The sequence below is a fragment of the Haemaphysalis longicornis genome, unplaced genomic scaffold, assembly GCF_048455015.1.
Source record: "Haemaphysalis longicornis isolate Haplotype H1 unplaced genomic scaffold, Haemaphysalis longicornis Haplotype H1 scaffold_10, whole genome shotgun sequence".
NCBI classification, from domain to species: domain Eukaryota; kingdom Metazoa; phylum Arthropoda; class Arachnida; order Ixodida; family Ixodidae; genus Haemaphysalis; species Haemaphysalis longicornis.
In genome coordinates this window covers 103,824,483-103,846,116 of record NW_027526204.1, presented here as the reverse complement: position 1 = coordinate 103,846,116, position 21,634 = coordinate 103,824,483, and the positions used below count along the sequence as shown (strand labels likewise).

At 48.1% G+C, this 21,634-nt stretch overlaps 1 protein-coding gene across 1 annotated transcript; it reads left to right on the top strand.

Annotated features, from left to right (window-relative positions):
- Positions 1-342: 342 nt before the first annotated feature.
- On the top strand, positions 343-20,524 carry LOC144159013 (venom serine carboxypeptidase-like). The gene is made up of 5 exons (XM_077690243.1): positions 343-631; positions 7,657-7,776; positions 15,529-15,715; positions 18,553-18,883; positions 19,689-20,524. Exons 2-5 carry the CDS (start codon positions 7,670-7,672, stop codon positions 20,489-20,491), a joined length of 1,428 nt encoding a protein of 475 aa, XP_077546369.1. The 5' UTR covers positions 343-631; positions 7,657-7,669; the 3' UTR covers positions 20,492-20,524.
- Positions 20,525-21,634: the final 1,110 nt, after the last annotated feature.

Genomic DNA, 21,634 nt, shown 5'->3' with positions numbered 1-21,634 from the left:
TACAGCGTGATGACGCCAAATGGGTGTCAGTGCATTAAAAACCGTGGTTTGCCGACTCCTCCGCTAACGTGCCCTGCCCCACCAAGCTTCCGGCAACTTCTGTCATCATTGATGACGTCATCTATTCTCGGGCCCTCTTAAAAAATAAACAGAGCGGATATGTAAATTATATGGAGAGCATGGTAGGCCTTCATGCCTGGGAGGTGTCCTCAGTGACCCAATATCCGTAACCTCCTCGAGGATGGAGGTGGAACAAAGGGGGCTCGGCACCCATGCTCGGCACGGAGAGATAAGGCGTGATGCAGGCGGTCGCCACCGGATAAAGGGGAGCGTTCGGCGCTTCCTCGCATTTCGAAAGAGGTAGGATTTCTGCTCGTTTGAAACGAGAGCCCGTTAAGTCGCCCTTGGTGCGTGTCTGCCCAGCGAACCCGGAGCGGAGACCGGAGGCAGCTTGTCGCTCTTGTACCTCTCTAGTTCGGCAAACAAAGAGATAGAAGCAATCTACGGGCATCGCCAGACGCCAGTCTGGTTTTAAGGAGTGTCCACTGGGTGGGACTGACAACAAGGGCGACATTGGCGTTGTGGGGAGATTGCAAAGAAGGGCGCTGCTGTCGGAGAACAACCAGCGAAGGTAAGCCATCTGTTAGAGTTTTGTTACCAAAGGCGGTAATAGGAGAAAGATTCACGCATTCAATTCCCTCCTGCAGCGTCTTCTTTTTTTTTTGTAGAGGCAAAAAGAAAGACATCCATTTTAAGGGGTCTAGATGCATTTTAGGTCTAGCTAGTTGGTTCTTATCGCTCCACTACGGAGATCGTCATATAGCTTTTGAGCTTAAAGGTACAATATGATTTTAATAATGCAGATGGGAGAGAAACGAATTAGGTAACGCTAATGACGAAAAATCACAACAAGTAGCTGTACGAAACAATAAGTACCGTCGAAGGACAGCGGTATTCTCAAGCTAGTCGAGGATTTTAGTGGTAAACACAGCTGTTGCCGCCCCGGTGGCTGTCAGTTCTGATGGAGGTGAGTGAAAAATGATGATCAGTGCGAGGTTTTGGGGCCGTTTAAAAAATCAGCAGCTGTTCAGTTATGATTCGCATCCCCATATATATGTAGTGCTTCGGTCCGCCTTACTCCGAAGTTAAATTTTTAATGCAGACTTCGTGATATACCACCAACACCACTCTAGGCTTCCGCCTGGAAGGTGGTATTCTCATAGAGAAGCTGTTTCGCCTATTATATTTTCGCCCAGTTTTGCCAGTCTAAACAAGGAAGCCGAAAGTATCGATAAATCCATAGTTCGTCTTACCTTCCAGCGTTTGACCTTATCTTACTGCCTCACAAAAACTGTGAGGTGAGTTTACAAACTGTTGACAACTTGGTTTCAAGCAAATACAAAAAAAAACTATGCGTGGGGAACCACGGTGTTTTATCTATGCATACTCTCTTTGATCGCCTAGCTGCAAAATTTGATATTACGTTTTCGTGCTATCCTTGCATCGCATATTGGTTTTATGGCGGCACTGGAAATACCACTGAGCTTTATTTCCCAACCTTCAGTTACGGATGAACGTCAATTGTGCGCGGTTATATTTTGCAAATTTTCTGATTCGAGTAAACGCAGTTGTGCCTAAAATAGCCCCCCGTGGTGTTCTTGTGTATTTGTATTTGCAATTGTTAATTGGGGTTATAGCATTTTCAACTGTCGTGGTTGTCTTTTGGTATGGTTCCACGCGTATCTGAGGGCCTCGTTGTCAGAGTGGCCGGTTTTAGTAAGGACTTGTCTTGGAAGAGATTAAACTGTTTAATGACAGGAAAACTGATTACATTGCGTTATAGGATGGGGAAATAGCACTGAAACGTCCGTCGCGACGCGCGGCGGTGGGGCGACTCCCCGCGCACGAAGTTCAGTTTACCCTCGCAAGCGAGGGTCCGAAATCCGAACCACTCGTACACAGCACGTATGAACGCGGGCGCCGCTCGGGGCGCGTGATGGTAGGTATAAACACTGGCGGCGACTCGGGGAGGCGTTGGCGGCGTAAGCTGTGGCGGTGTCGTATACGCTGCAGGGCCGTCTTCTCCGCTTTCCGTTCGTTCTTCTATTTTCTTTCGTTCGTCGCCCCCAGCGAATTCTTCGTAGCCCCTGACACGACCTCCCTTTAGAAGGATCTGTCCCCAGGTCCTTCACCGAGTTGGCGCCCGATGGAGCTATCCGCGAGCTCTGTGGGGTAATTGATGCGCTCGTAGTATGGACGCAACTGTTCCACGTTAACAGTTTTATCACTTGGGCCTCCGAGGTTTCCGATTCTCTTGATGCGCACCAGGTTTTCGCCAGCAAGGTCCGTGATTTCGTAGGGACCGTCATATCGTGGGTCGAGTGTCCACTTTCTGGCTCCAATAGAACACAAAACCTTGTCTCCTACGTTGAAATTCGGAGGATCCCTTCTCGCGTCGTATCGTCTCGTAGAGTATGCTTGGCTCTTCTGTAAGTTTTCTTTAGCTTCTTTGCGTGCCATCGCAAGCTCGTGAAGCCGTACCGAGTCTTCAATGTCATTTCTGACGGAGCCAATGTTCAGCTCACCGGGTAGTCTCGGCTGGTATCCGTGCATAAGCCAGAATGCGCTGTACCCTGACTGCTGTGTCTTTGCAACGTTGATGGCAAACACTGCGTCTGCAAGCAAACGATCCCAGTCGCGCGTCTCATTGAGCAGCTTTCTGAGAACTTGCTTTAATGTTGCCACCATTCTTTCGACGAGACCGTTGGCCTGAGGCCAGTAAGGTGGCGTGTTGACGTGTTCGATGCCGAGTCGTTTGTGAAGCGAAGCGGTCTTCTTGTTCACAAATCCTCTGGCTTGGTCGGTGATTATTACCTCTGGGACGCCGAAACGTGGAATCCATCTGTTGAGTAGATAATCAATGTAGTATGTCGATGCCGTACTTGGCACTGCTATTGCATCCATATAGCGTGTCGCGTGATCGATGCATACCAAGACGTAACCCTCGTCTTCGCTGTCATTAATTGGACCAAGGTGATCCAAGGAGATAACAGTGTTGGGGTCGTTCGGAATTTCTCGTGGGTGGAGGCAGCCTTGATTTCGTTTTGTTCTGGCGTTTATAGTCTGGCAGGTATGACAGGACTGAACGTATGTCCTGACATCCTTTGATATGGAAGGCCACCAATATTTGCGTTCGATGAGGTCCTTCGTTTTCGTTGCGCCGAGATGTCCGTTACTGTCGTGGAAAATCTTCATGACAGTGTCGCGCAGAGCTCCCGGTACAATAATTTTCTTCGATGAACGCCCCTTGTTGACGATTTCTTTGGTCAGAATGCCGTCGTCCATCTTAAAAGCGCTGTCCCGTCTCTGGCTGTCCTCCGTGAACCTGCGGCAGTCCGCGTCCAAAGCTTGGAATTTCCGCAGCGTCTCGTGATTGCCGGTGATGACGGTTTGAAGTACGTAGCCTCTCGCACCCTCCGTTTCGAGAATGTCTCCTGACATTCTTTCCGTTTCTGTCTGGCGTGATAAAGCATCTGCGGCGGTGTTGAGTCGGCCTGGGCGATGCAACACGTCGAAAGTGTAGTCGGCCAAGTCGAGCATCCAGCGAGCAAATCGTCGATTGATTGCTCCCTTCTTCATGAGGTACGTTAGGCTGAAGTTGTCCGTGAAGACGGTGAACCGTGGTCCTCCTCGTAGATACAAAGCGAATTTCTCTGTTAGAGCCCAGTGCAGCGCCATGCATTCCAGTAGGTTGGAATGAAGCTTAGAGTCGTGTTCGTTGAGCGCTTTGCTTGCATACTCGATCACTCGTTCCTTTCCGTCTTGGAGCTGAGTCAGTACAGCTCCCAGTCCCGTTTGGCAGGCGTCGACGTGGACTCGTGTCTGACATTCGGGACGAAACGTTGACAAAATTGGGGGACTCTTCAGCGAGCTTTTGAGGTTGTCAACGATGCTTTCGTGTTCTGAAGTCCATCGAAATTCAGCCTGTTCCGAAACTAGATTCCGTAGAGGTCGTGTGATTTTCGAGAAGTTCGGAATGAATTTGCGATAGTGGTTCGCAAATTGCAAGAAGGAGTATAGCTTCTTAGCGTTGACGTGCGGCTCAAACTTATCAATGGCTGCGATGCGTGAACCGTCTGGAATTCGGCCTTCCAGTGAGATCTCGTAGCCAAGAAAGTTGATGCTGCTGCGTATGAACTGGCATTTACGGATGTCCATCTTGAGTCCATTGATCTTGATTCGAGCTAAAGCTTCTTCTAGAAGTTCCAAAGCTTCTTGAATCGTGCGTGCGCCTTGACCAACATCGTCCATGTAGGTCGCCGTACGTGGTAGACCGTCGAATGTGTGGCGCATTATTTTCTGCATTGTTTGTGGCGCTTTGCAGAAACCGAACGCCATCCTTAGATATTCGTACTTCCCATCTGGGGTGACAAATGCTGTTTTGTGCACGTCGTCTTCCTTCACTCGAACTGTCAAGAAGGCAGCCTTTACATCCATGACCGTGAAGTACTGCGCTTTGTCCGCTGTGATATCAAAGATGACGTCTTCCATCACAGGCATCGGATACGTTGGGTTTATGGTCTTCTCGTTTAGCTTTCTGTAGTCGTGCACCATGCGTCGAGGTGTGGTCGGGTGATTCGGTTGGTCAACCACAATCGTCGGTGCGGCATACTCGCTTTCGCTTGGACGAACGATGTCTTTCTTTAAGTATTCGTTGACTTGCTCTTTCATAAAGTTACGATCCGCTGGAGAGCATCTGTAGGGTCGTGAAGCAACCGGTATGTTGTCTCGTAGTTCGATAGAGTGCTCGATGTGTGGACAAAGTCCAATCGGGCTTGTTTTGCTCGCGAAAACCGAAGAGTTTTTCAGGAGCAACGCTCTCAACTGATCACGTTCTTCGTTTGTCGCGTCTGTTGTCATCGAGGAAACGGCAGTTTCGATACCTTCACGGATGACTGGGTCGGTTTCGATTTCTAGGCCCTCGATGCGTACGAAGTCCGTTCTTTCGTTTTCGCGGTGACGGCAGAACGAGGCTATGAGTGTCTCTCCGATTTCATCCGGTTTCGATGAACTGGTTGGATCGTGGACTGCGAAAGTTGGGCACTGTTTGTCCTCTTTCGTTACGTTAACGAGCGTGACGTCATTCGTTGGATGAAACGTGACTTCAACGTTGGCGTTTCGTCGCCAGTCTGAACCAAGAATGATGTCCAAAGGCTTCGGAAGAGGGCTTACCACAACGTTCGACAGTGTTGTGCGTGTGTTGCCTACCGTGATGTCGATAGTTGCTGAAAGCTTGGGCTGGATGGTCCTGTCCAATATTTCGATGCGGTCTTGCGATTTCCAGTGGGTGACGGGTGTATCTGGAGGCAATGCTTCAGCAGAGATTAGTGACACGTTGGCACCACTGTCGATGCAAACTTTCACTGGTGAGGAGTTGTTCAAAAGTCCGTCTACGATCGGCAGCGTTCCACCAGATGATTGCAAAAAGCAATTCGCTTGTCGGCTGGAACTGTGGCGTCTATCTTCGGGCGCTGGTTGCGATCGACGCCTTTCTTCAGCTCGTAGTGTGGCGCTCGTTTTCGGTTTTGGGCACTGGCGGGATAGATGACCAGGCTCGTTGCAATTGTAACAGGGTCTTCCGGTCGGTGCCCTGAATGGCGAGAAACTGTTCGTTCCCGAACCCACACGTTCTGATTTTCTTTGGTTCGTTGGATTTGGTGTTTTGTCGTCAGTTTGGTCGCGTTCCGTTGATCGGCGGCAGTCTAGCATGGTTGCTCTGTCGATGAGGTCGATGACCGAAGTGCAACATTGCGCTGCCAACGGGTTGGCCCATTTGTCGTCCGTGATTCCAGCGAGAATGAGTGAAATTCTTTCTTCCGTTGCGAGGTTGTACGGTGCTTTCTCAAGCATGGCATTCTTCGCGTAAACGTACTCGGTTATGGTTTCGTTTTCGCGCAGCGTTCGTTGGGCTTGGTAGTTAAGGAACTCCTGCATGGTCATTTTGCGTTTGAAGCGTTCTGTTAGTGCTTCTTTCCATGCATCCCAAGTTTCTATTTTTCTGCCATAGCTCGTGTGCCAGTCGCGGGCAGGACCCTTCAACCGAGAGATCGCGTTCACCAAAGTTAGTGATGGAGTCCAGTGGGCTAGCGATGCGATGCGCTCGGTCTCCGCTGTCCAGGCCTTTACGTCTGCTCTTACTGAGCCGTCGAAGAAAGCAATGGCTGTGGAAGTATCGCTCGTTGAGTGGACCTGCAGAGGCTGCTGCGCTCGTGCTAAGCATTCGGCTATCGTAACTTGAGACTCGACCATCATAGCCATTAATCGAGCCATATCGTTCGTCCCCGATGGGGTTCTGCGGACTCCCAAAGTTTCGTCTCGTGGGTCAGCAGGCGTAACGTGCCGTGGAGTATCAAGGGTTGACTCACGTTGTTCGTCGATGCGCCCGGTATCAACTTGGTCGTCGTGACGTTGGCCAACTTGTTCCGAAGGGCGCTCATTGGCTGTTGCCATGAGGATCTGGAGCTGAGACTTCAAAGCGTCGACATCGGCTTGCAGCTTTTCGTTGGTAGCCGCCAGGCTCTCCATGCTTGCCAGCCGTTCGTTGCTGGTGTTGCGTAGCATCGTCAGAGAGTCGAGGGTACCGTCAGCTCGTCGCCGTGCGTTGTCTTCGAGAAGCCTTTTCACAAGTTCACCTTTGTTGCCCGTGTGGCGCAAAAGGCGAAACTTGAGTTCGTCGGTCAGCTCTTTCTTTGTGAACAATTCCAGGGAACTGGCGTCTTCCGATGAAAGGAGGTCAGACCCCGGAGTCGGGCGTGTCCGAGTTGAGTCAGCGTCGTGGCACCCTTGCGTCGAGCTGCAGGGCCGTCTTCTCCGCTTTCCGTTCGTTCTTCTATTTTCTTTCGTTCGTCGCCCCCAGCGAATTCTTCGTAGCCCCTGACATCGTACTTGGAGATATAATTTATTCTAGAGTTGAGCGAAAGCTTTCGCCCATGTCTCGCGTAGATGCCGCATACCAAAGCAAATATTCTTACTAATTGGTAGGCCTTTCTGACAAAACGTTTATTGCAGCTGAAAGTCACTCTAATAAAAACAAAAGTTCCCCACGGTTTATCTCTTTGAAAGCTAATATAGAAGCGATAAAGTAAAATGGAACATGATAGGTGTAACATTAAGGGACAAGAAAAGAGCGGAGTGGGGCAGGGAACAAACGCGCGTTAAGGACATATTAGTAGAAATTAAGAAGAAGAAATGGACGTGGGCAGGGCATGTAATGCGAAGTCAAGGTAACCATTGGTCATTAAGGGTAACAGAGTGGATCCCTAGAGAAGGCAAGCGTGGCAGGCGGCGGCAGAAAGTTAGATTGGCAGATGAGATCAAGAAGTGTGCGGGGATAAATTGGTCGCCGTTAGCATAGGACTGGGATAATTGGAGATCCATGGGAGAGGCCTTTGCCCTGCAGTGGGCGCAGATAGGCTGATGATGATGATGGCGGCGGCGATGATGATGATGACGAATATGTCGTTTATGGTGATGGTGATGATGGTGATGAGGATAATGATGATGATGAACCATGCCGAAATCGCGCAAATGGTTATGATTGTTCTCAATGGCTGGGAAACATCGAAAATCCGAATTCTTCGTCTCCTTTTTTTCCAGGCATCCTAGCAAAATGTGGCCTGGTGGCAGGACGCTGTTCTGCGTGGCGTTCCTCGGCCTGCAACTTTTACAAGACACCGGAGCCAATCCACGTGCCAGAAATACGTCCTCAAGCGTAGGGTAAATATTTGATGAGAGGCTTTGAACGCATGACCAATGTGCTGCTCAAGTCTGTCCCCCTCAAGTCTTTCTCCCAGGGACATCTGCTGGTTCATTGATGACTTCAAACGAAAAAGAATAAGCTTCAACCACCTGGCCCCATGGTTTAAGCAATTAACTGTAAGGGAGCTTTAGGCATTTTGTAGCATGCTCCACAGGTATCAGGTCACAAAATACCAATTTGCGTCAGTCAAAATATAGTAATTGCGGAATGAACAGTGCGTCATGTTTACGCGAACTGCATTAAAAAAAATTTGCTGTGGCTTAACTCAGTTATTCCTGGGTGTGCGTAGCGAGCGGTAAGGTTAATATAATTGTTTAGCTTGGTTCTCTTATGGCTACGACGCTTCTCGAGGCGTGCGGCTCGTCCTTCCTCCGTCTCCTCCGCTCGCTGCCTCCTCTTCGTTTAGTTCCGACGAAGACCTGACGATGATTCCCTCCGAGCCGCCCCTTCTCTGAACAATTTCTTCTATTTTAAATGCAGAGCATTTCTTTAACTCACGATGTCACCCGGTGTTGTCGGCGTGCCTCGGCGTCCGCAACAGCCGTTCCAGGTGCGCCCTCTCCCCCACTCCTCTTCTCTCGCATCACGCTACCCTCCTCGCTCTCAACAACAGGTCCGCACCCCTCCCCCTACACTATATAAAAAATAATACTTACCGGCGCCTGGTTTCGATTCCACGACCCTGCGGGCGGAACGCATGGTACATGGTGCTCTACCCACTGCGCCACAAAGCTGACACAGAATGAAAGGCTACGAACGCGCCTTATATCCTTGACTCATTCAAACTACATCAAGAAGCTGCTGATACAACGCATTCACTACCTGTGGGCGGAACGCGAGGTACATGGTGCTCTTCCCACTGCGCCACAAAACAGACACAGAATGAAAGGCTACGAACGCGCCTTACATCCTTGACTCATTCAAACTACGTCAATAAGCTGCTGATACAACGCATTCACTACCACCAACTCCCTAAACACTAAACGTTAACGCAATACACCCACCCGCTATGCGACGCATTTACTCGAGTACCCCTCGCGGGCAGATGGGCCCTTTTTATTCTTTGTTATTTTTATTCTTCTATTTTTATTTTTTTGTTTTATTTATATTTATTTTTTTACTTTTCTATTTTTATTTTTAAAATTTTTTATTTATTTATTTTTGGCGCTGCGAGCAGCGCTGCCAGCTGCGGCGGATAGGGAATCGTTAGGTTCCCTAGCCGTCGCAGGTTCCCTAGGAATGGCTGCCAGCTAGGGAACCGAGGTGCGGCCACCGGTCACAGCGAAACGGCGAGAATACGGCCATTGTAGCTCTCGCTACAAAAGGCTGAATAAACTGTGGGAGCCAGAAAAATTGACATGATGTCAGGCGGATGGCTTGGTGTTGCAAAGTTCATTACCGGTGCAAGCGCGTACCTTCCGTAGCGCTGTAGTTCATTGGTCTGAGCCGCAGGTTCATCGTTTCCATTAAAGGGAGTGCATGCGCTGTATCGCGTCAAGCAGTAATACGCCTGGGCTGGAACAAGCTGTTATACCTGTTCTGTGGCAGGAAGCACATCGAACAGAGGCCGACTTGAACACGCTGACAAACCGCGACCAGCGAGCTCAGCTTTCTTCATATCCAAGCCTCGTAAAAGCGCGACACAGAAACTGACCTACATCATTTACTACAGTCCTGCCTTGCCTTGTGTCGGACATTTGGCGGCGACGGGATTCTGTGTAGACACCGGATTTTCTTAATTTCTCTGAACACAGAATCCTTATCATTGTTCCCTTCGGTGCGTCATCCGCTTAGCGAGTCTTTTCATGTTCAATTATTTGATTTATTGATTGATTCATTCATTCACTGATTGACTGATTGATTCATTGATTGATTCATTAATTCATTTATTAATTCATTAATTAAATCCTTCATTGAATGATTGAATTATTCATTACGAGGTTTAACGCGCAGGCGCTACACAGGCGATGAGGCGCGTAGCGGAGGGCCGCGGATTAATTTTGACCACCTGGGGATCTTTAAAGTGCGCCGAAATCTCGACACACGGGCGTTTTCGCTTTTCGTCTCCAACAGAAAAGCGGCCGCCGCGGCCAGGAATTGAACCCGCGTCCTTGGGCTCAGCAGCAGAACGCCTTAGCCATTTTTTTCGTGTTCATCTGGTCAACTTCCTCATAACCACGTAATCATGCACTTTCATCTGTGCTTTGCGGCAATTTAAATGCTTAAAAGTGTTCCCCGAGTGTAGATAACAGTACAAATTACGTATAAATGTAAATTACGACAGCGGAGCACACCTTGTGCTTGTAGGCATCAATCGTAAACGCTTGTGTTTGCCGACTTAAACCGACGTGGGTTGATGGTATTACGAGTAAAGTACTCACGTTGTCAAACCGGCATGCTCACTTTGGTCGTCAGGTTTTTATTAGTATGCAGTTGATGTTAGTCTTGGCCTTAGGACTTAGTGAATGGGGAGGCAATCGGATTTAGACCCAGGATGTCAGGTTACCGTCTCTAATGCAGCTCAGCAAGACGCGGTTGGCAAATTGCGTGGAGCCACACGTCTTGCAGCAAATACAAGCCTGCCGACGTCACATGGTTTTCTGTGGCATGTCCGTATCAAAATTTTAAAACCTTCCGAGGTCCTAGTGTCGAATCAGGTAAAGTACGTTACTGACCCGTTGGAATCACCTTTTCCCTTCTACATCTGGCCGGGGTGGAAACGTTCTCCCGTTTGGTGATGTCTGGGGAGAAAGGGCCGGGAATAGTAGTTCAGGAATTCACGGACAGCGATGGAGGTCCTCTTTGGCAGTCATTCGTTCCCCCATAGATATACTGAAAGAAGGGCGGACTAAGACGAGAACGGGAAACAATACGCCAGCGAGTCAGCATTTTCATTCACGGTAATGTTGGCGTGGTCAGGCATCCACTATACACAAACACTTTACTTGGCTGTGGAGCTGGCGTATGGTTCGGCGGATAGGCATAATGCGGGGAATTTATCTCATACAGCAGATCATTCACGTGAAGGCGCTGTGATAACGTCCGCTACAAAGAGGCGGATGGGAAGAGACGGCACACAATGTGGTATCAAGCATATATCCTGCAAGCCCAACAGAATTGGGGGTACTTGTTGACGAGGTGTAGAACATACTGCCTTCCAAGTTTGGGTGAGCCGGGCATGGCTGGGTCCGTACGGCTGCCTGCCAAGGATACGGACTTGTCTTGCTTTTACGAGCTGCTGTTTGCATCAGAGTATAAATTAGCCGTTGAAAAGTGTGCCATGACTCGGTAGATATGGCCGCGCACTGCCGTATGCTTTGTCTTCGCGGCGGAGACAAAGAGACCGAGCACCGAAGGGAAGGAGGATATTAGTGCTAGAGCATTTTGCTGCTTATACTTCTTGGTAGACGAGGCGAAGCTAGGTAGCATTCGGGTCCAAAGCATATTAAAACTTAACTGAATCAGCGATATTGAGGGAGATATAAATAAGCTAGTTCATTCAAAATATCGCCACTCCCCAACATGTCATTCGGCATAAATGTTAACCGCGTGTTATGCACGCGGCAAGCTGGTGAGGAAAAAATTAGCTGTGGCATAGCGCGGTTATGCGAGGATATACATATCGTGAGCTAGGTTCAGCAATCAAATCCAATTCAATCCAGTCCAGTCCAGTCCAGTCCAGTCCAGTCCAATCCAATCCAATCCAATCCAATCCAATCCAATCCAATCCAGTCCAGTCCAATCCAGTCCAGTCCAGTCCAGTCCAGTCCAGTTCAGTCCAGTCCAGTCCAGTCCAGTTCAGTCCAGTCCAGTCCGGGTCCACCAGTCCAGTCCCTGCTCCTCGCGCATGCGCTGCATGACTCTCCAGGAGCCACGCGAAACGGCTATCAAGTGGCTCCGGTGCAGCGTCAGACTTGGCTACTGCGCCACGGAGGCGCACAGCTGGGCAAGCGCCGGCGCCAGTGCGTCTGCCGCGGCTATGACGTCACTCCTCTGGAGTGCGCAGACCGGCGAATGCGCAGACCCAATTCTCTACACACCCGTACTCCAATTGGACTGGATATGCAATCCAATTTAATTCAATCCAATCCAGTCCAATCCAATCCAATCCAATACAATCCAATCCAATGCTTCTCGCGCTTGCGCAGCATGGTCCTTCAGGGTTCACGCGAAACTGCTCAACCTCGGCCAGCGTAGCTTAGCTACAATAACCGTCGGTTACAAGCCTAAAAACTTCGCGACTTGAGAGAATGTTTTCAGTGTTAATATAGAGGACGACCATGGATGTGCAATACATGAGTCTCCGACTAGACACCTCCGTCGTAACCTGAACCCCAGCATTGTCTTCCGATTATACTTTTTAAAGTACACAGTAATTTCCGACAAGAAACCAAGAACCTGTTTCTGTCCAAAAAATAGCAGGCCGAAAGTACAAGCTTTTCTAAGCAGGAATGTCTTGTTGCGTCACGGCGTCCAGAAAAATGAGCCGCATTTTGTCAAGTAGCTTGACAAATTTTCTTTTTTAGAACACAAGCTGACGTGTTATCCAAGATAAGGGATTTCCTTGCTTCATTCTTTATTGTTTGCACTCTAGAGAACAAAGCGGCGAAAACAGAGTGCTACCGAGTAGACAATAAAATACCATCGGTCGTGGCATCACTGAAACGAATAAGGGTATTAGAAGGAATGGGGAGCCTCTGCGAAAACGTCTACTATTTAATGTCGACAGAAAACTTGGCGAGTTGTGAAATTAAGTGACGAAGGTGCTGAGAAATATGCCAATGCGTATCTACCAGCGCGATGCACAACTAAACGACTTTGACACAAAGACGAGCGTTTCTCGCTCGAGCGGTCTTCTTTCCTTTCTGGCGTCACATGCGTTGCTTTGGGAATGTCGAGGCAAAATGATCATTTCATTTTACGTTTCCTCTCGTTGTCGTTTTCAGTAAAGCCTCGTTATAATAGAATCGCTTCATTCTAATTCTGGCTCCATCCAAAATTATCCGAGGTCCCAACACTCCTTATAAGCGTTTCGATGCGAGCGATTATGACTTAAACGCCTATAAGGAGCGTTTGGACCTCGGATAATTTTGGATGGAGCCAGAATTAGAATAAAGCAATTCTATTACAACGAGGCTTTACTGAAAACGTCAACGAGAGGCACCGTAAAATGAAATAATCGCTCGCATCAAAATACGACTTACAACGAGCTTCTACTTTGTCCCCGTGACTTTGGTATTATGAGAGTTTGCTGTACGGGATTTTCATGAGGCGCGAAACTGTTAGTCAGTGAATGTAAGTGTTCATAACAATACGCATCTTCGTTCCTTTGTGGCGTCACATGCGTTGCTGTGGGCATGTGGAGACAAATCATTTCATTTTATTTTGTCTCTCGTTGACGTTTTCAGTAAAGTCTCGTTATAATAGAATCGCTTCATTCTAATTCTGGTTCCATTCAAAATTATCCGAGGTCCCAACACTCCGTATAGGCGTTTAAGTCATCATCGCTCGCATCAAAAAACAACTTACAACGAGCTTGTACTTTGTCCCCGTGACATTGGTATTATGAGAGGTAGGTGTACTGGATCTTCATTTCGCGGGAAACTGTTAGTCAGTGAATGTAAGTGTTCATAACAATACGCATGAAAAAGGTTGAATTTGCGCGATGTAGTGGTGGGCTCCGGATTAATTTTGACCACCTGGGGATCTTTAACGTGCGCCGAAATCTCGAACACATGGGCGTTTTCGCTTTCTGCCTTTATTAGAAAAGCGGCCGCCGTAGCCGGGGATCGAACCTCCGTCTCTGGGCTCAGCAGCACAACGCCATAGCCACTGAGTCACCACCGCGGGTATCACTAAAAAAGACACATACATAAACGCACATACTTTTATTTTCACCCTACTGATATTCAAAATATTTCGCATGATAACTAATTCGCTCAAAAAATGCATATTCATATGATGAGACTTTTAAGCTTCTTATTGCTTTTCCACGTCCAAATTGATAGGGTTCGCTGACCGTGTTTCTAGGCTATCATACCTTTGGTAACTAAAGATCTTCCCTCTCGCCTATAAGCAGAACATTTATTTAGCCTTAGCTTGTTACACTGAGCTTGTGATGATTGAGCGTATTAGTTCGGTCATTGGAAAAAAATAATAATTTCTCCTCCTTCTCCACGCCAACAAGCCGTACCTCCTCCTTTGCCACCTGCATATTATTGCCCCAACCTTGCACACGCAACAAAAACAACAAAAAACGAACATTTTATTGGGAGGGGTGGCTCAAGGCCGCATGCGGAAAGATGTGGGAGGGAAGATGAAGGCATCAATAATGTCCTAACATGGAGGAGTCGGACACACATAATCTGGGCTTGCTCCCACATTCCTCCTCCTTCCATCACACGCATCCCCTCCCTCGGTATGACCAGTGGAAAGGCATGCTAGCCAGCCCGGGCCCCGGTGACTAGTTTAAGCTTGTCAAAAGGGCCCGCGAGGCACCGATTGCCTACAGACTTTTAAGCTGAAAAGACCTCCCATCGCCACAGGTCTTAGATTAGCCATCTGTTGCTCCGAATAAAGTTTACTACTCTTCTTTGTCCCATCCCGAAGGGGGACGCGTATGAAATAAAAAATAACACTCATGTTGTTTCTCCATCCTTTGTCTACTTTCGGTCACCTAATGTTTTCATTCAATTAAAAAAAACACCGGCTTTGACACTTCTTTCGTGTTCTCAAAAATGGCATTTATGGAAGAGGTAAAAAAAATAAATCAACGACGGCTGCTCTTTGTGAGCCGAAGCTGGTCCTATTCTAAGAAGCAGTAAACATACGTGCTTGCTTCCGCTGAACACATTTCTTGCCTTTTATTAAAGTGAAGCTTTTTATATCTCACTGATGACGACCGTCCCATCATCAAAACGCAGTGCAGGAAAGCCAACTTTGAACAATCGGTTCACAGAACGATGATGATGATGATGATGATAAGAAGAAGAAGAAGAAGAATACGGAGGAGGAGGAGGATGGTGGTGGTGGTGGAAGTGATAAGCGACGACATATAAGGTGCCTAAAGAAAAAAAATTACACCATCTTCCCGTAGGGGAACCCTGAGTAGTATGCGAAGCATCCATGGGGTCGACTGAAGTTCCCATTACTTGTTAGTTCGTCGTTTCCGTTGGCGTTCAGCTTCGCGTACCTTCGTTGTATCAGTAGCTTCTTGACGTAGTTAAAATGAGTGAAGGACATAAGGCGCGTTCGTAGCACATGCTCCCGTCTCGGTTTGTAGCGCAGTGGGAAGAGCGCCACGTACCTCCCGTTGCGGCCAGAGAGTCGTGGGATCGAAGCCGGGCGCCGCCTACTATTTCTTTTTATAGTGGACTGCGCTGACGTCAGCCCAAACGCTGACGGGGCTGAAGATACGCGCATGCGCCGTAGAGTGCGGACGGCGGACAACAACAAGGGAGGGAGGGACACAGCCCCGAGCATATGAGATGCTTCGAATCTAAAAAACATTTCCCGTGGTCAGTATCTAGCCCGGGCCCCTTGAGTTATGAAGCCGACGTCTATATAATCGCACCATTCCGACACGGTGGACGCAGTTTGGATTTTGAACTTTGACTTTGACTCAGCTTGCACGGGAGAAAGCTTTGCGTTTTAACAATCTCGTTAGATGAGAAGGGCTGTTGTATTTTGTGTTCTCTTCACTTTTTCAGGGGAAACGCGGGTGCACCGCTCTTCCTGACCGAGTACATTCAAGGTGGCCGCATTCGAGAAGGCCAGAACAGAAGTGAAGTCCCCCTCTTCAAGAGGCTCGCTGGCGTGAAAGCGCACTCCGGATACATAACCGTAAATGCCAGCATGGGCAGCAACCTGTTCTTTCTCTACCTGAAGGCTGCAAAAGTAAGTGCTTGATTTCACCTTTCCGCCAATAACAGCACCAAGTTTCCATTGAGTGAATTTCGAAGCATCTGGCGCAGAAATAAAACCAGGCCGTAAAGACGACCTTGCAAAGCAAAACAATATGTTGAATAAGCGGTTTAACGCTGCTTTGGTACACATAGTGTAAGCCGCGTTTCTGTGGCGCCTCAATGCAACCTTGGGCGGATAGAAATGTTGCTACCAAGAAAAAGCTTCGTGAATCTAGCAACTTATTATTTAAGACTTTGGGTGTTAACTTTAATACACCCAGTATCACCTGTACAAATATTTACGCTTAACTTTATCTGTTTTCTTGTAAGGAGCGAACGAGCGCGGGGACTTTACCGTCGCTTTTAGTGCCAGGAATGTTTTTGCTTTTTCATGACTTCTTAAATCAGTATGCGTTATTCGTCGATGCCTAACTGCCTGCAAGTCATTTCAACTGTTCTAAGACACTATACCAACTACTAGTTTCCAAAACATCCTGTCATGACAGTGCCACCTATCTTCTTCATTATCTAGGGAAAAGTTCAAGTTTTGCTTTCGCTCGACATACACAAAAAATTGCGTTAAAACTATAAGAGACGTGTCAAAGACAATTCTAAAATTAGCGCCCTCTTGTGATGCGATCAGTCGAGTATACAAATTAAGGAACTGGGTAAGTGATTTTATGGCATCCTGAAGGTGGGGTACTCGAAGTCAGCGTGAGTCCTTGACCACTACGCCACTAGGCGCTGCTTTGAGAACAGTGACGCAGATTAATGTATGATGAAATGATCGTCCATAATCGATGGAAGCTATTTCATGGTCCCGTGTCATCGCCATTGGCCAGTTATCTTGAAGGGGAGTGTGCGGGTGCGGAGGGGTGACACGGCCGGGAACTTCTCTAGGCGAGCTAATAACTACTTCTTAGCTCGCCGACAGCAGCTCTCGGCCATACGAGTTACCATTACTTTTTTGTTGTGTTTGCTATTGTGGAACCTCTTTAGATCGTAAATTTACTCGCGTAATGAACGCACGTTTTCCCGCTTAAAAGACAAGGAAAGTTGGCGGTGCGTTTATTATGCGGGGTAATTTTCAGGAAACTTTTTCGAAGTGACCAAAGAAGGCCGCAAAGAATACCTTTCGCAGTAAATATACGCGTACACAATTGGTAAATAAACAGCGCTTTTATTGAACTGCACTCGTCTTTATTTTTCCGGGTTTCACTTCGTCAATTCCTAAATGCCTATACCGGCAGGACGGTTCCCATACTCAACTGCGTACTCCAGAACCTTTAAATTAAAACTGCTAGTGTAAGTACCATTTCAACCCATCGCAGACTGAAAGGTGCAAGAAGAGCAGAAAAGCAAGTAACGACGCTATCACAAAAAAAAGTAAGGCTGGACGCTCAGGGGAGTGAGCCGACTGCGCGGCGTTGTGACTGGCTGTCCAACGATGCCGCGCCGGAGTGTTTGTTCGCATTTACTCCGACAGATGGCTCTAGGTTACATGCGCGGTAATTATCAGCGGTAGCGAGTGACGAGGGAAAGCCACAGTACGGCCATTCATGGAACTGCAGGGTTAAAAGTATAGTGAACTAGAATACTTGAGTGAAAAGGCTGGGGGTGCGTTTATGACGCGGGGAAAAAATAAGCCTGATTTTGACGACTAAGTTGGGGGTGCGGTCTTTATGCGAGTGTGTGCATTACGCGAGTAAATTCGGTATGTTGTATATTGTGTTTTACCTAGTGTGTACTTTGCACCTATTTGTGCTTCGTTGTTGCTTCTATATGAACTCACTCTGTGCCGCTTCTCACACCTACTGTTCACACTTATAACCACAGACTTGATTTAAGGGACAAGGTGTTGTGTTCAATGTCTTGTGTGCACTTTGGTGTAGTTTGGTATCATCTCTAAGACTCAACTCAGTGATCTTTGCAATGACATCATAAGAAACATACACTTTACGTGAGGAGAAGTAGCCCGCTCTCATACAAGACGTCAACCTCTGCTTCGACTTAGTGGACTTAATGTGGCTGTCCCCGCTACTGATCAGTTCTGAAGGGTATGTGCGCGTTGAGGAGAGGGTCAGCGGTCTGGCGGTGACTTCATCCCCGTCTACTAAGGCGTGGAGGGGGTGGATCGGATTTTCCCCTGTTGAAGCCGGAATATGTTGGGATGCTGACAGCAACGAAGCTCACTCCTGCTGAGTCCACATATTACATTTGCGACGTGCGGGCGAATCGGCCATGAACTGCTTCGGACGAACCATTAACTTTTGGAATTTCTAATGACAGCTGCCAGAGTCATTGTCCAATCTCCCTGTGCCCTAGGAATCGGGGAATTGGAGTTCTGACGACGAATTCCGGAATCATGAAAAACTGAGGTGAAAGAGATACCAACAGCTTCGCTTTACGACGGCAAAGCAGAGAAAGACCCTCAATTTCCGTATTTCTCGGTCATCGGTCAATGTTACTACAAAACTCTAGGAACACTGGTATACTCGTTGCGCTAAGTTGGCCTGGTTTGAAGCTTTGCTTCGCATATGATTTTACATGGTTTTTGCGTGGAAGGAAACGTTTTTGGGAGACATTTACGGGGAACAATCACTTATAAAATCCTTTTAAAACGTTCGTGTGCATATCATTTTTTTTTTGCTTGGAGTCGGGGATGTTTAGTGTCTCCGGATTGAAATCTGTACAGCGACAGCATCCTTAAATTTACAAGAGAAATTAACTTGACGGAAACTGCCGGCAGAGACAATTGCGAGGCAATACACATGTTTGTTACTTCACCTTCGCTCGACAGACAGTACCCACACTTTTTCTTTTTACCAGGACCCAAGAGGCGACGCTCCCTTGATACTGTGGCTGCAAGGTGGGCCGGGAAAGTCGTCGCTGTGCGGTCAGTTTCTTGAAGGAGGGCCGCTGGGTATCGCGGCTGATGGCAGACTATACCGGCGGAAGCTGACGTTGCAGGAGAAAGCCAACATCGTGTATCTCGAACAACCAGTTGGCAGCGGCTACAGCTTCACGAGGGACCCGCGGGGATTCGCACGCACCCTGGACGACATCGCCGACTCCATCGAGGAGTTCCTGCGGCAGTTTTTGCTGCTGTTTCCAGAGAACACGAACAGGCGCTTCTACGTCTTCGGCGAGTCGTACGGCGGTAAGAGAAGGGATTAGGAGCACCTAAATGCACAAGCATTTATGTAGAATGCACAGTCGTCTTTCGAATCCCATCCCTTGGTCAAATCTCAGGTAACGCGGACTGAGCTCAAGGAGACCCCGTTCCTATTCATGCGGGCACAATCTCCATGAAGCAGCAAGAAAATCGCGGGAAAGCGTTCAAATTTGCTTATTTTAAATAACCAAATTGTTTATTTTAGATATATCCTCGAAGTGAACACGTTTTTTTCCAGCCAGTCACCTCAAGCCCTTAATAAACGTGCATTAGAACTAGACTTTTGGGTTTTCATAAGGAAGAACCGATTTGTATGCAGAAATATTCTTTTGATGCCAGAAATGTGGGTTTAGCAATAAAAAAACCTGGCCTTCAGGCAGAACAATATTGTCCCAATCTATATTTCCCACAAAAATTGTAGTAGCTCATTAAATTGAGTGAATGAATAAGCGAATTTCAACGTATCTACTGCAGGGTGCTGGTGTCCCTTAGATTTTCATGTATGATTAGCCATGTCACCTGCTCTCATACCCTTATATTGGATCTTCTCGGCTCTGTAGCTCATAGTGTAACCATTAGGGCTGGTATTTTGCTTCTTATTGAGCCTTCTAGTAGCCAAATGCATTGGCAATTGTATAATATTCATGGTCATGCAATCCTTTTTCCACAGTAAGAAGTACTATTGTTATCGGCTTTCATTGTTTACTAGAAATCGTGATTTTTTATTGGCAGTGACGTTTTACCCACACCGTAATAGTGCTTTCCTTTTTTTGTTTCTTTACTCGTTTAGCCCGGTCAGCAGTAGGCATCGTGAACCGGTTGCAGACGAACCACAAGCTTCCCTTGAACGTGTCCGGGGCGATCTTGGGTGTACCGTTCCTCGGCCCTCTCCTCAAGCTCTTTGACTCCTCCGATTACCTGTACAACACCGGCTTACTCGACGAAGAAGGTCGCCAAGCATTCGCGCAGCGCTTCCAACAGATCGAACAGGCTGCCAAAGTGAATCGCACCCTCGCTGCCGGACTGCTCCTGAGAACAGTGTTCAATGCCAACGTCGAAGGCGAGCCGAGCCTCTACGAACAACTCACCGGATACACAGACCACAACAGTGCGCTCAGGACAAAGGCGGAGCCGGAGACGATCAAGTACAAAGAGTACGTCACAAGCGACGCTTTCAAAAAGGCGGTACACGTCGGACTAGAGGCGCAACTGGAGGCCCAAAGGCTACCCCTATTCCTAAGCCTAGCTCAGAGCGATTACTTCGATGACGTCAGCGATACCCTGGCTCGTGTTCTTGACTCGGTCAGGGTTCTCTACTACACGGGACAGCTGGACACCGTTTTTCCGGCTGTGAACATCGACCGGTACCTGAAGAAGTTGAAGTGGAGCGGACAAGGAGAACTAGCGAGATCTGAGCGGAAGCCGTGGTTCTCAGCTTCAAATGCCACAACGCAACTCGGTTACGTCACGAGGGCGCGAAATTTGACTTACGCGCTTGTTCTGCGCGCAGGACATCTGGCGTCTTTTGACCAGCCCGCCGCGTTGTTCGACCTCGTGTACAACTTCATCCACAAGAAGAAACCTGCAGTTTAAAAGGAGAATTATATTAAACTCATAGCTAGTGTCTTCGTGTGTTCCTCATTTATAAAAAACTCGTCTGGTCTGGTTTTCTGTATAGCCAGTCGTTACATCGAAACCCACACTAAAAATATTACATATTCGTGAACATTGCTGCGTTGTCTTTACAGGGTCGAATACCCGAAATTTTGTTTGCAATAAACAAATGCGCCATAAGCAAATAACACGCGTGATAAAGGAAATGCGTTTCAAGAAAAGGAAGGAATTAACAAAAGTGGCGACCATGAGATTTGCACCTGGTTCATGCTATTGCTACCCAGAAGCGGAATCTTTACACCGCGAGACCGGCCGGCCAAATGTCGTTGAATCCGAGCATAAACAGCACGTGTATACATATTCAAACGTTCCCCAAGAACACGCAACGCGTCCTTGCCCCCACCCCCCCCCCCCCCCTTCCCCTATGACATTGAATGCGCATGCACGGCCCGGCCCGGCTATACAATCAACTGGGCTTGACAAGACAGATCTTCTATAGAAAACTTCTTGACCTCAAAAAGAAAAAAAAAATCCCGCCATCTCAACGAAGTGAATGATGATGAGAGGGGCGAAGCTAAAATGCTTATCAGTAAAACCGTGAAACCTTCTCCCACACATCATTTAAGACTCGACACGTTGTTATAGGTATTCTTGACGGCGCGCACCATCTAAATGAGTGAAGGACCTACGGCGCGTTCGTAGCCATGCTCGCGTCTCGGTTTATACCGCGGTGGGAAGAGCGTCATGTACCTCCCGTCACGGCCAGATAGTCGTGGGTTCGAAAAGACCACCACTCCTCGCTCGCAAAGCTTGAGACTTCCCACCGCTCCGTTGACAAGCCCGTTGACGACGTCGATGTTTGTGGTGATCATGTAGGGCTTGTTTGGGACGATGAGAATCTCCATGGGTAAGTTGGCAAATTCGGTGTGTGGCATTTTAGCCACCTTGGCCGTCGCTTTCTGCAGATCGTCTTGTGTCGCGTACCCCCGGTACGTGTCTTGAGCTTGCAGACGACGAACGACAAACTCTTCTTCCTCTCCTCCTTGTTGGGTGGCAACGAACGCGTTGAGCGTTTTGACCTCTTCATCCAATCTTTGGTTGGCTAATCCCTAGGGGCATCCT

Bases quoted from the DNA above. Each gene is read 5' to 3' on its own strand.
- LOC144159013 (XM_077690243.1), top strand. From the start codon at position 7,670: ATGTGGCCTGGTGGCAGGACGCTGTTCTGCGTGGCGTTCCTCGGCCTG. The intron at 7,777-15,528 runs GTAAATATTTGA...TCACTTTTTCAG, and splicing joins AATACGTCCTCAAGCGTAGG to GGGAAACGCGGGTGCACCGC. The intron at 15,716-18,552 runs GTAAGTGCTTGA...TCTTTTTACCAG, and splicing joins TCTACCTGAAGGCTGCAAAA to GACCCAAGAGGCGACGCTCC.